Consider the following 13,437-nt stretch of genomic DNA (forward strand, 5'->3'; position numbering starts at 1 on the left):
AGTTCAGTTCATCCGAAGGCCTCTTTGGGGTGGGTGGGTGGGTGGGTGGGTGGGTGGGTGGGTAGGTGGTTTCATACTATGTTCTGCAGCCTCAGCTAACTTGAAACTCACAGTGTAGCCCAGGATTTTCTCAACCTTGTGGCAGCCCTCCTGCCTCGGCCTACTGAGTGTTGTAATGGATATGACCAACCACACCCGGATCTGTTTTTTTGGACCTAGCCTGGATGTTTAGCTAAGGCTGGTCATGAACTCATAACCCTCATGCCTATACTTCCCAAGTGCTGTTTTTACGGATTTTGCCACCACCCCAGGCTCTAAAGCAGAGGAATTTTTATTGTATAAAATGTTATTTTTCTTTCAGCTTTGCAGGTATGTGCAGAACCATACCTTTTGGGTATACATCTCATTAAAAGTAGCAGCTGTTGTGCTGTAGTATTAGCTCAGTGGTCTAGCCTTTGCTTAGTGTGCACACAGCCTGGGTTCCATCCTCAGCACAGCAGAAGAGCAATAGTGATAATAGTCACTGCAGTTCCCTGACATAAACGTTTAGGATGCCTGGTTTTCCTGCAGTCATTGGTAGCAATAAGGTTTCCAGTGTAAACTACATCTCATTAGAATCGAATGGAAGTTTTATTTTGTGCTTCAAAACAGGGTCTTGCTGTGTAGTCTGGAATGGTCTCACACTCACTCTTCCCACCTTGGCTACCCAAGCTGCACAAGATACACACCATATCCAGTCAGATGGAGTGTAAAGCATGCTTTAGCTGTATGGTTAATCCACCTGTGTTAACACACAATTTATAGAAGGAATATTGTTAAATTCCCTTCAGTGTGCTGTGTAACAATCTCAGAAATCAGTTCCTTTGTTTGTGATGTAAACCCTAAAATCAGGGATGACTTCTGACTGAGCAGCTTTCTACTGTTTAGTAGCGGACAGGATTGCTCGCTTTGTGAAACCACTTACATCTTTCCAGCTATCTAAGTGCCTTAGGAGAGTTTTCATGATTTATAAATGTTACATGGTTAAGGAGGGCAGTCACAGCAGTGACTGTAGCAGTGTTTGGAGCAATAGGTAAGGACACTTTCCATGGACATTTTTGGTTTGTTCTTAAACAAGGCGGTGTGTGTCTGTGGCGTGTGGCGTGACTGTTACTCCAGTATGTGATGCAGACGTTTCATGTATGCACTCATTTCCACACATTGCTTTGTAGGGCTACATGGCGCTTATGAAAGAAGACGGTGTTCCCGACGACATGAAGGGAAAAGACAAGATCGTGTTCGGCAACATCCATCAGATTTATGACTGGCACAGAGAGTACGTCAGACACTCTCATGCACGATGCTGTCTCGGGCCTGGGCAGGGCTAGAGGAAATGTTTAATTCATTTTGTCCTGTAAGCTGCGTAGCTTTGTGGAGAGTCTGAGTGAAGGACAGAGTGCTGTGCTGTTGTGGCATTTCACGGCAGGGAAAGAGTCGTGTTTGCCATGCTAGCCTGTGCCAAGATGCCCGGTCCCTGGACAGAGGCCGTCCACTTACGGTCATGACCTACCACTAAGCATTTTCTTCCTCTCTGCACTAATTAGCTCTTTGTCATTGTAACCAAAATACCCAACAGAAGCGACTTTGTGGAAGAAAGGATTGAGTTTGGCTCAGATTTTCAGAGGGTTTTCTCAGATGGCTCGGCACTATGAGCTCTGGGCAGGAAAGCCTGGCTGAGGAAATTCTTCTTTTATCTTAGACAGGAAACAGAGAATGAGCTGGGAAAGGAGCTGGGATAATATTCCCCAAAGAACCAGTCCCAGTGATGGACTTCCTACAGAAGGTCCCTAGCTCCTAAAGTTCCACAGCATCTCCAAATGGTGCCACCAGCTGGAGACCTAGCCCTGGAAAGGCAAGCCTATGGAGATGGTTTCATATTCAGACAGACCATGGGGCCTGAAGGTCCATGGTCATCTCATTAAGTCCAACTCAAAGGGTTCTCATGTTCTCTTCTGGACTCAGAGCGAATTGACCCGTTTGTCAGAAAAATAATCAGGAAGTTTCATATTTGTAACACTTGGGGATACAGGTTTAACATCCCTTTCCAGAAAGAGGAAGAAGGAAATATCAGGGAAGAATTAGACCACAGCAGAGTGGAAACCCTTTACGTCCTGTAATTGCATATGGAGCCCAGGAGCACACCAGAGTGTGGGTCTCGCATTTGCAGCCCACAAAGCTGCGCTCTTGGGCTCGCTCACTGCTGCAGCCTTTCTCGGTGAAGGGTCCAGATTTCTGGCATCTCAAAAAACCTGAGCTCTTCCTTGTAACTTGTCTTTATTCTCACAGCATCCTGCGTGGTCCCTGCAGGCTCCTTGTTGGGAATCTGACCCTAAGACACATCTCTGGCCTCCCATTTGGGAGTCTCAGTAAAAACCTCTCTGGCCAGTAAATCTTGCCAGGGTCAGCTGCCAACTTGAGCAATTTCTTGCCCCACTTGGAGCATGGCTGTGGTAGTCGAGACATCCTTGGGTAGCTGACCCAAGGAAAACTCTTTTCTAGGTGGCCATGTAAGAGCAAAGCACCCAGAAGCTCTCTTTTAAAAGCCTGCCATAGCTGGAATCTGGCTAACTGCTAAGACACCTTCACCTTCTTTCCATAATATTCACCGGGTGCAGAAAGGCTTCCTAGTGGCATTCTCCTTAAAGACCATGTCTGTACCTCAAACATGCTATCTTTTTAGCCAAACTGCAAGTTTTTACATCTCTCTGCTCTTCCTGCTCCCTATTCTAGAAAACCTGGCTGAAAGCAGCCTGCGTTAACTGGGCCACAGCCTGAGTGCTGTGCGCTCTTGAGATCTTCTCCACCATATTTATATGTTCATTACTTTCACAGTCAGACTTGGACGGTGATGTAGCTTCCTGGTAGAGTTCAATCCCCAGAACCACAAAAGGAAAACAAATTCCCTGCCATCCAGGTGTCCTGACCTGGACAAATGTGTGTAGCCACCACCACTGTCAGAATGTGACATCCATGGCCTCCAAGCCAGTCCCCCGTCCAGTCCTTACACCATCTGAAACCTCCTGAGTGCATTCTTTCCTGTCCACATGTCTGTTGACATCTACTCCTCTGCTCCCCCACCAGAAGCACACATTAAGCTCTGTGTGTAGCATTCTGGGGCTCCTATAGCCCACCATCTCCAGACATTTCCAAATTCTGCCTATAAACCAGTTCTAAACAACTAAGAACTACATGGTGAGGCTTATTCAGAGCAGTAGCTCAGGTCTGTTAGGTCTGATTCTCTGAATCAGATTTTTCTTTCTGTGACCAAAATACCTTACATACACAAAATACCTTACATACATGGAGGGCTAATACCTAAATGGAGGCTTTTCTGTCTTGCCCAGTCCTGCAGCTACTTTTAAAATAATCATTCAGAGGCTTAATATTAATTACAGACTGTTTGGCCTATTGCTCAGGCTTATTACTAACTAGCTCTTATAACAAAATAACCCATTTCTTTCTTTTTTTTTTTTTTAGCTCCAGCCATCTTTATTTATACATCAAAAACAAGCATGCTTTTCCATAATAACAAACATGTTTTTTCCATCCTCCATTAACCCCAAAATAACCCATTTCTATTAACCTATGTTTTGCCATGTGTCTCGTGACTTTACCTGTGTTCTAATACATCTTGCTCCTCCAGCAGCTGGTGGGCGTCTTCTCCCGACTCCACCCTTCTTCCCCTAACTCCACCCTTCTTCCCCCTGTATCTCTGCTTGGATTACCCACCTGGCTCTACCCTGCCTTTCTATAGGCCAAAGCAGTTTCTTTATTAACCAGTGGTAATCAAACATATTCACAGTGTACAGAAAGACATCCCACAGCAGGTGGAGGGTTAACACCTTATATACCTAAGGGATGGAGGGCTAGTGCCCTCTACACAGGGTGGAAGGCTTGTTTCACTCACAGTTTCGGAGGGCTTGCTCCGGCCGCAGGGTGGAAGGTGCAGCCCAGTGCTGCCAGTCATGCTTGCCTACATTTTTGCTTCCAGGAACTTATCTCGGGCATAGCAGGGATCTTGACATAGACTGCCATAAACAATTTCAATATACGCTGATGGGATAACAAAGCTAAGGGCCAAAGGAACTCTTGCTATCCATCGGTCACAAGGAGATTAAGATGTATGTCTTCATTGTGAATATGGCTCATCCCACCTGTATGATTTTTCTCGGAAACATGCAGGTTTATACATGGGAAGAAGGGTGCTTCCCAGCCCTTGTGCTAAGAGGAAGTGTGGATGAGAAGATGTGCTGATAGTCCTACAGATGAAGTTAGACTCGCCTTTACATAGGTCCTTAGCTGTTTCTCACACACCCACACCAGTTAGATTTATTGGATTAATTTTTCTCTCCTTTCATGCATCTGTGCTTTGAGAATTTCATACGTGTATGCAGTCTCTTGATCACCTCCACCCACTCTCCCCATAACATCTCTTAGCCAGCCCCCGTACATCCCCTCCCGACTTCATAGCCTCTCATTTTTCTCTCCCTCTTTATAGCTCACCAAGTCCAGTTAACGCTGCCCATATGTGCGTGGGTGGAAGACTGGAGCCTGGGAAACCTAGGAGAGGCCACACCCCCAAGAAAGCTAGCTCTCCCTCCCCCCAGCAGCCACTCCTGCTCAGCTAGCCTTGTCTGAGATCTGTCTCAGGAAGGAGAAGGTTGCCTCTATGTAAGGAACCCTCACTGCGGTTTTGCTAGTTATGCTAAAATTCTTGTGTCTGAGCCAGCAAGAAATACAAACCAGACCCCCAGGAAATGAAAAGCACTTTTTCCTCCAACTGTCCCTTGGTTTCCCTGTCTTTCCGCCCTGCTTCAGGTCCATGTTCACTTGTCGCCATACCCTCGGGAAAGACACTGTGGCAGGAGGAACGTGTAGTTTAGGAAATTCCTCACCCCCTTTTGACAGGAAGTGGAGAGCAGCGGGAGGTGCAGCGCGTCCTCCAGCTATGGCCTGGTCCCCTGGGTTCCTGTGGCCTCCCACATAGACAGCCCAGCTGAGCATCAAGCATTCACAGCAGAGCCTGTCACCCCTCTGTGCCTCCATTCTTCATCCACACCACATACACAGCAGCGTCTTCACACCCAGTCACTGGGTTAATAGCTGCATCCCACTCAGCAGCGTCTGCGTACAGTGAGACTCTGTTTCTAATCGAGCTGCAGCTGCCTTGTGAGTCCACGTTACTGTCAGAGCATTTAGAATTCACTTGCCCAGTTTAGTGCCAGTGGAGAAGTCGACAGGATGTCCCAGGAAAATAAACTTTGGTCACCTCGTTTTGCTCACACCTATCCTAGGCAGGCGAGGTGTGTGGCAGCCAGTGTGTGGGAGCTTGCCTTGGCCTGACGGAACTTACCACCATACACCTGCCCTCTTGTTTATAATTTGAAGACCCTTCATTGTCTAGGGCTGCTTCCCACTGGCCACTGATACTGTCGTGGGGTTCCAGCTGCAGCCCTCCATCTCCAGGACCTGGACAGGCTCCTGCTGTCTTGCTTTGTCAACACAGCTACTCCCCTGCTGGAGCATGCTCTCCTCCTCTGCCCAGCCCAGCCCTCGTTAAAGCTGAGGCTGGGGGCCAGGGGAAAGTATGTGCTGCATACATTAAGGACTGGAGTTTCCATCCCCAGCACCATGTAAATGCCGGGTGGGCACAGAAACCTCCCTATACTAACTACCAGGACACAGGAGGTGGAGACAGGATCCCAGGGGTGGGCGAGCTGGCCAGCAAGACTAGCCAGATCAGTGAGCTCTGGCTCAACATGAGAGACCTTGCCTCATTAGTCAAGGTGGGGCAGGATCAAAGTAGAGAACCTGCCGTCAGCTTTGGGCTCCACACACATGTGCACAAACATGCACTTGCACCCTTACACACGCATACACACACAAACAAAATGATTTTAAAAAAAAATCTGAGGCCACAGACCCACTTACTTAGTCATTAGGCCTGACTGCTCCAGTCGGATTCTGTTTCCCCAGCTAGCAGATAATGTTTGTGCCCATTAAGCCATGAAATACCATAGAGGTGTAGGAAGGTGTTAAAATAGGGCATTTCAAGTCATGCTTTGTGTCTTGCTCTTATCTCTGTAAAGGGAGCATAAAGCCTAAAACCTTTGAACTCATGAAAAGCTTTTCATTCGCACAAGCTCAGTAGCATCTAATTCACTAGAACACATAGATAAATGATGGGCAACTTTAAACACTCCTCAGCATACACTCTACAGACTATGGGCATAACACAAGTGTGGTGCATCCAGGTCAGAAGGGGACACGTGGGGAAGGGAACTAGCTCAGCAGGCAAAGGCAGTTGCCACCAAGCCTGAGGACCTGAGTTTGATCCCAGAACCCACTGCAGTAATCTGCCCTCCACAGGTATACCATTGCACATGAGTGTGCACACAAACACATACAAAATAAATAAAAAGTAAAAGGGGAAGATATTCGGTACTTTAATTTCAGTTCCCAAAGCTGATTCTTAACGCTGTGACAGAGAAGGGAGAAGTGGCGAATTCCTGTGATGGCCAGTGGCATTGGATTCAGAGATACTATGCATCATAGTGTTTGTAGCCAGGGAGACTTTAAAACCCCAAGTGCTACAAAGCTCAGCGTAACTTGCAAAATATTAGCACATGTAAGTGGTAAGGCAACGTGTATCTTGAAGAGCTGGCCACAGCTATGACGCCAGTATCCTCTGGTCCTCTATGAAGCTAAAATGTCTAACTAAACTTGATTTCAGTGATGTCTGAGGAAATTTCAGAAAGCTGGCACAGGCGAAATCATTTTTTGTCTGTCACCTAGTTTGAGCCTCTAAAAATGATCATAGAATGGACTTGAAGTTCGTGGGTAAGAAGACCAAATTTTCAGAAATGGAAAGGACCAATGCTTTGGAATATTTGTTCTCACTCAGTATCTGGCCAGATGTTAGTGCATGTGTCCTTGAAAGAAACTGAGACAAGAAACATTAATTGTTCAGTATTTGTGAAATCATTAAGGCCACTCCACGTAGTTAAAAGGAAAGTTTATTAGTGGCGCAACTTACAAATGAAGGGATAGGTAGGTCACAGGGTCTGGGGAAGGTGTATCGCAGTCCAGTGGTGTTCTCTGGAGCTCTGCTCCGTCAACCTCCACCGTCCAGGGTCCAGGAACAGAGAGCACCACGCGTCCCGATCTCAGGGCTTCAGGGTCCTCCCTTGGCCCCGCCTTGTAGGCATGATAGTTACCAAAGCCTCAAGGGGGGTTGGGACTTCCAGACCAAAGCTGGAATGGCTACCCACTGCAGTCCCAAGGAGTTGAGGGGGAAGTTTCTCCTCTGTCTTGGCTTTTTGCATTGTTTTTACACTCTATTCTAACCAAGGGTTTTCTGCCTGACTTAGACTTGTGAAGTATGAACTGTACTCTTCCAAGTTGTCCACCTCTGCATAGACTGAGTCTGCAGCTAAGAAGATAAGTTGGAAAGAATTCTGATATTTTTCTGTCTCCAGCTTTTTTTTAGGAGAGTTGGAGAAGTGCCTTGAAGATCCAGAAAAACTGGGATCTCTTTTTGTAAAGCACGTGAGTACAGAGGCACTGTTTATGTCCTCTTCTGTTATTGGCATCTTTAGTGACTTGAAGATGAGGCCACTTGACATTTATAGGAGTGAATGCTGTCCAGCATTTGTAGTTTTAATCCGCTGTGGCTTGTCTGCCTCTCAGTTACCTGCTTTCCCACTCCTGACCCTGTCTGGATACTTGGACTACAACAATGCAGGTTGGTCGGAGGGCTCCAGAGCCAGACAGGCTTGACACAGTAACCTTGAAGGTGACTGAAAGCAGACAAGTGTTTGGTAATTATGTCCTACCCAGACCTGCAGTGGGCTTGATATACTAGCCAAATACATGTGAGTATCCAAAATAAATGATACGTATGCCAGTTGTTTTAAGGGAAAAAAAAAAACTATATTTTTGAGAATAAGGCTTTTGCATTTTTGCATTATCCTTAATATCAAGCTTAATGGAAGGTAGATTTTCATATCTGCTTCCGCGCTCCATATATTGTAGGATTTTATTGTTGCTACTGTGAAGTACATGAAAAAAAAAGTCCACAGACAGTAGTTAAGAGACAGATAAATACCTTAAATATCCTTTCTAAGTAATTGTAGATCGTTATTTCTGGCATATACCAGAGTTTGGTAGAGGATAATTTCTTAAAGGCTGGCACACCACAGGCTCTGAAAAGACTGTGTGTGGTCTTCTCCCTCACTGTGTACTATCTGTTTAGCTGACTGGCCTTCAGAGCCTTTTGCCCCAGGTAGTCTTGCATATCATGAACACAAGTTGGAAGCTAGCCGCTGACTTGGCAAGTTCTTCAGGTGTTGGTACGGGTCATCACACCTTACCCCAAATCAAGACTGTTAGCGTCATCGCTGGTCCTTCAGGAGAGTCTCAAAGTATTGTCAAGCCAAGGCACATGTTTTCCAGAATTCTTTTTTTTCCCTCTTGAACTGTGGGATTTTCACTGTTCTTCCTCACTGCCAGCTGTGTGTCTTGCCGTGAGATGACAAGCTTACTTCATCAGTGCTCACTAAAATTTCCACCAGATTCCAGAGTAAAAATAATTACAGTGCGTGCCCATCATTCTGTCAGGCTCAACTGGTGGTTCATAACAAAAGCAGTTGTTGAACTTAATCAGTCAGGAGTACTTTTCCTTAAGGCAGTTCCTGAACAGGCAGAGGAGTTAAGCAGACCTCCATCCTGACATGGGAACGCTGAAAGCATGTGTGTGCCATGTTGGAGTTTTAATGAGATGAAGGACGTTTATGACTTCATCGGTGGCATTCTGAAGTGGAGCTGGCATTTTCCACGGCAGATTGGCAGTGGTGTCAAAACCTGCTGTGAAGCCAGTGATTTACCACACTATGGACCTGTGGTGCCTCAACACGGATATCGGCACCACAGAAGGCCAACAATAGCCTACTGGTGTTTTGAAAGTGATTTTTGACCTGAGGGCAGCACAGATAGACTCCATGGAGCCTGAGGGGTCTGCATACAGAGCTTCAAAAGCCATCGAATTAACAGGAGGTCTGCTGTCCCTCTTTCCCTGCTATGGGATTTGAGATTAAAGATTTACTAAAGCTGGGCGGTGGGGCCGCACGCCTCTAATCCCAGTACTCGGAAGGCACAGGTGGATCTCTGTGAGTTCAAGGCCAGCCTGGGCTACAGAGTGAGTTCCAGGAAAGGTGTAAAGCTACACAGAGAAACCCTGTCTCGAAATACCGAAAAAAAAAGACTTACTGAAATCAGACTGGTCACCAGGACTGCAGGCAGCCTTGGAGTAATGGAAGTGTGTTCTCACGCTGCCAGTGGTATTGCTGGTACAGTAAAGTGGAGGATCGGGTCTGTAGCAGGAATGAGAACAGAGGGCTGATTCAGAGCCTGGAGCCAGGGTAGGCTAATGCCCTGAATGTGGCCTGAGCTCCCAAGGGTGGCGGCCTTGCTCTAAGATCCTTTTCTGTATGTGCTGATAGCCTCCCTGAACTCTCAGAGGTTTAACCGTCTGTTTGCCTTTTTCCTCCTAGGAGAGAAGGCTGCACATGTACATAGTTTACTGTCAAAATAAGCCAAAGTCTGAGCATATTGTCTCCGAGTACATTGACACCTTTTTTGAGGTAAGACGCAACATGGGAACAGATGGATTCTGAATCTTTTACTGCATTGTGATTACTAGAAGCTAAAGTGTCACTGATTTCCCAGGAAAAAGGAATCCTCAAGAACTGGCCTGAGAGATTTGTGTTGTAAAGCTTGCTTTATCATCTATAAATCAGAGAAATGAGTGTGGACTCAGTCTGTAGTCAGAGCCTGCCATTCAGAAGGCCAGTGTGGTTAAAAATAAAGGCTTTGAGCAGTGTGTGGTAGCTCATCCTCTAGATCCCAGCTACAGGGTGGTAAGATCACAAGTTTAAGGCTCACTTGGGCTACATAGCAAGATAAAGTTCACCAGATAACATAACAAAACCATACCTCAGAATAAATGAATCAGAGGACTAGTTAATGACTGGGAACAGAGCTCAGAGGTAGAAAACCTCCTGCCATGCCTGGGGCCCAGTCCAGTCCCCTGGGATGGGTGGAAAGGACTGGGGAATTTGGTTTGCTTTGTTTGTGTTGTTGTTGCTTCATGCCTGATCCAGTGGAAGCCAGAGAGCACTGGATCTCCTGGAACTGGAGTTTGGCACTTGGACTCTGGGGATTGAACCTGGGTCCTCTTAAAGAACAGCCAGCGCTCTCAACCACTGAGCCCTCCCTCCAGCCTGGGAGAAAGGGTTTTTAATCACTGTAAATTTAAAGTTCATTACAAACTCAGTCACTCAGATCTAGACTTCTTCCCTTAGCATGACATATGTCATGAAAAAGAAAACACCTGAAAAGAATGCCTTAATAATCCAAGGCTCCAAAGGCTACCCCAGGCCAGTCTTTATCACATACCTTCTCCCCTGGGGTGGGCAGGGCAGAAAGAAGCCTTGAAATGAATAGCTGTCTCTGAAAATGCACTCAGAAAGATTCAAGCCAAATGTTTGTATCCCCAGAGATCGGATCGGAAGCTCTTGTTGCCTGCCTTCCTTCCTTCCTTCCTTCCTTCCTTCCTTCCTTCCTTCCTTCCTTCCTTCCTTCCTTCCTTCCTTCCTTCCTTCCTCCCTCCCTCCCTCCCTCCCTCCCTCCCTCCCTCCCTCCCTCTCTCTTTTCCTCCCCTCCTTCCTTCCTTCCTCCCTTCCCTCCTTCTCTCCCTCCCTCCCTCTCCCTTCCTCTCTCCCTTCTTCCTTCCTTTCTTTCTTTTTTTCATTACCTTACCAATTGGGGTGTTATAGTTAATTATAAGGAATAAAATGTTACCCTTCAAAAAACAACACTTGAAGTGGTTTGTTTTTCCCCTTCAAATCTGCAGGACTTAAAGCAGCGCCTTGGCCACCGCCTGCAGCTCACGGATCTGTTGATCAAACCTGTGCAGAGAATCATGAAGTACCAGCTGCTCCTGAAGGTGAGGGGGGAGCAAGCGCAGGGTCACAGTCCACAGGTGTGGAAGAAGGTCTCCCTGCCTCCTTAAAGAGCTGCCTTGTTACTTCTGCTTTTAAATGTTTCCGAGTAATTCCTGACATTAGTAATACACCTTTGCACAGCTTTTTTAATATTTCATTCCTCTCAAGTTCTGAATCAAAGCGTCAATTAAAACAAACTTGTGTCTCTACCCTATGCCTTGGAATGGTAGTGGTTTTTCTTTAGCTCTATCAACCTTATTTTAAAAATATATATATTTTTATGTGTATGAGTATTCTAACTAAATGCATAACTGTGCATCATGTGTGTGCCAGGTACCCGTGGAGACCAGATGGCATGGGAAGGCCTGGGAACCAGATACAAACAGTTTTCAGCCATCATATGGGTGCTGGGAATCAAACCTAGGTCCTCTCCAAGAACAACTAGTGCTCTTAACTACTCAGCCATTTCTCCAGCTCATCTTGGATTCCTGATAAAACTAAGCTTTGAGTCCCTATATACCTGTTTCTGTTGGCCTAGCAATAGCTATGAATTGCTTTACGTTACTACGCTCCACCAGAGATGACATCATCAGAAACTTAGGGTGTGGGTGTGAAGAGAGGCCACAGCTAGCTGGTCTTGGAATAGAGTAGGAACCAAGGCTGGCTTCACCGTCAGGATACCTTTGTGCTGTGGCTCTGAGAGGAAGGAATGAGGACGAGGAAAGAATGTTCTGAACCAAGAGCCTATTGAAAGAAGAAGGGCAGTCAGAGGGCCAGCTGCCACTGTCCACCACTCACCACAGCCCTTTCTTTCTTCACTTCCCTCACAGGACTTCCTCAAGTACTCAAAGAAAGCTAGCCTGGATACGTCAGAATTAGAGGTATTTTGTGGTCCTGCTCTACCCATGCAAACCGCCTACCATCATGGGGTCTTGGGAGGGGTCACATCAGGGGCATGGGATCTCTGTGCCCTCTAGAGAGAAACTGAAATTGGATGGAGGACTGAGAAGAGCCTGACCTTTTACTCTGCTTTCTCCCCACCCGCAGAAAGCCGTAGAAGTCATGTGCATAGTTCCGAAGCGCTGTAACGACATGATGAACGTTGGCAGGCTGCAAGGATTTGACGTAATGCAGTTGTTCTTTGAGGGCTCCTCTGCCTCCTGTCCCTTTCCTTTGTCCTGATGTTTCTCCGCACATCTGGAAAGCTGGTCCCTCTGTTTCGGTTTTCTTTGTCTTCTCTCACTGTCCTTCAGTGTGACTGACTTCCAACCTCTCTGCGGTGCCTTTGGTTTACTTTGAGGAACCTTCCTCTGCCTGAAGCCGTTAGAGTAGAGGCAAGCAGGGCTATGCTTTGTCTCTGACAGCATCTGCATCCTCTCCAGGCATCTAAAGCCATGAGAGCTAGGGATGAAGGTTCCTGCCCTTCTCTTATCCCTGGGAGACTGACTCCAGGACCGCTGGGTTCTTGAGTCTACCCAACTTGCACACGCCAACTCTTACATACTGCTTACTGTATATAAAAAAGTGAGTTCAGACCGGAATCCATCTTCCAGTTGAGCAAGGAGCCAGGAGATGCTTTGGTGTTTCTTGATACCTGCTCACTGGAGGATTAGGGTTTATTGCCCTGGGTTTGTGTTTCTCAGACTGAAGTTCACAGTCTGTCCCTGGAGGGCCCCTGCTGCTGACACACCCAAGGGAGAGGGGTGGCTGCCTTTTGTCAACCCCCCCCCCCCAAGAAGCCCTTTCTTACTCTCTGATCCTGAAGGCGTTGGTGACACAGGGTTGGCAAGAGTTTTAACTTACAAAGAATTATTCTGCTTGGAGCTAAGAATTCATTACAGTAAAAGAATAAGCTTATAAGCTCCTGGAAGGACACGTCATTCTGAGGGAGGAGACCAAAGAAAACAGATCATTGGTCACTGAGAATGCAATGTTTTCTCCCCTCCTTTCCTCCCCTCTTCTTTTTTTAGGGTAAAATTGTTGCCCAGGGTAAACTGCTCTTGCAGGACACATTCTTGGTCACAGACCAAGACGCAGGACTTCTGCCTCGATGCAAAGAGAGGCGGGTTTTCCTCTTTGAACAGATCGTCATATTCAGCGAACCACTTGATAAAAAAAAGGGCTTTTCCATGCCAGGATTTCTGTTCAAGAACAGTATCAAGGTAATACCTGTGTGCGAGCTTCACGGGCCAGCGCGTGTATCTGTCATGCTAATAACTTTCTGGTTAGGGCGACACTTTCCAACACTTATTTTATTCAATATTTATAAAACCTTCTAGTACACTGGTGAATCTTTAAAAACTGCCTCTTTCTGCTGTGTGCTCTGGCGTTGCTGTCTGGAATACTTGTGTGGCTGTAGCCATTGGCCAGTGTACAGCGCTGCCCTCTGCAAGAC

The 13,437-nt window shown here is 46.7% G+C and overlaps 1 protein-coding gene across 5 annotated transcripts in view; it reads left to right on the plus strand.

The window, feature by feature from the left end:
- Positions 1-13,437, plus strand: part of Trio (trio Rho guanine nucleotide exchange factor) — a 317,034-nt gene that overhangs the window by 280,452 nt on the left and 23,145 nt on the right. For all 5 annotated transcript variants that reach the window (XM_076551700.1, XM_076551702.1, XM_076551703.1 and 2 more), the window contains exons 40-46: positions 1,212-1,315; positions 7,518-7,587; positions 9,591-9,680; positions 10,952-11,044; positions 11,873-11,923; positions 12,090-12,167; positions 13,013-13,204. In XM_076551700.1, coding sequence (XP_076407815.1) covers positions 1,212-1,315; positions 7,518-7,587; positions 9,591-9,680; positions 10,952-11,044; positions 11,873-11,923; positions 12,090-12,167; positions 13,013-13,204 — 678 coding nt within the window. The remainder of the gene's footprint in view (positions 1-1,211; positions 1,316-7,517; positions 7,588-9,590; positions 9,681-10,951; positions 11,045-11,872; positions 11,924-12,089; positions 12,168-13,012; positions 13,205-13,437) is intronic.

The sequence above is a fragment of the Peromyscus maniculatus genome, chromosome 15 (genome assembly GCF_049852395.1).
Source record: "Peromyscus maniculatus bairdii isolate BWxNUB_F1_BW_parent chromosome 15, HU_Pman_BW_mat_3.1, whole genome shotgun sequence".
NCBI classification, from domain to species: Eukaryota; Metazoa; Chordata; class Mammalia; order Rodentia; family Cricetidae; genus Peromyscus; species Peromyscus maniculatus.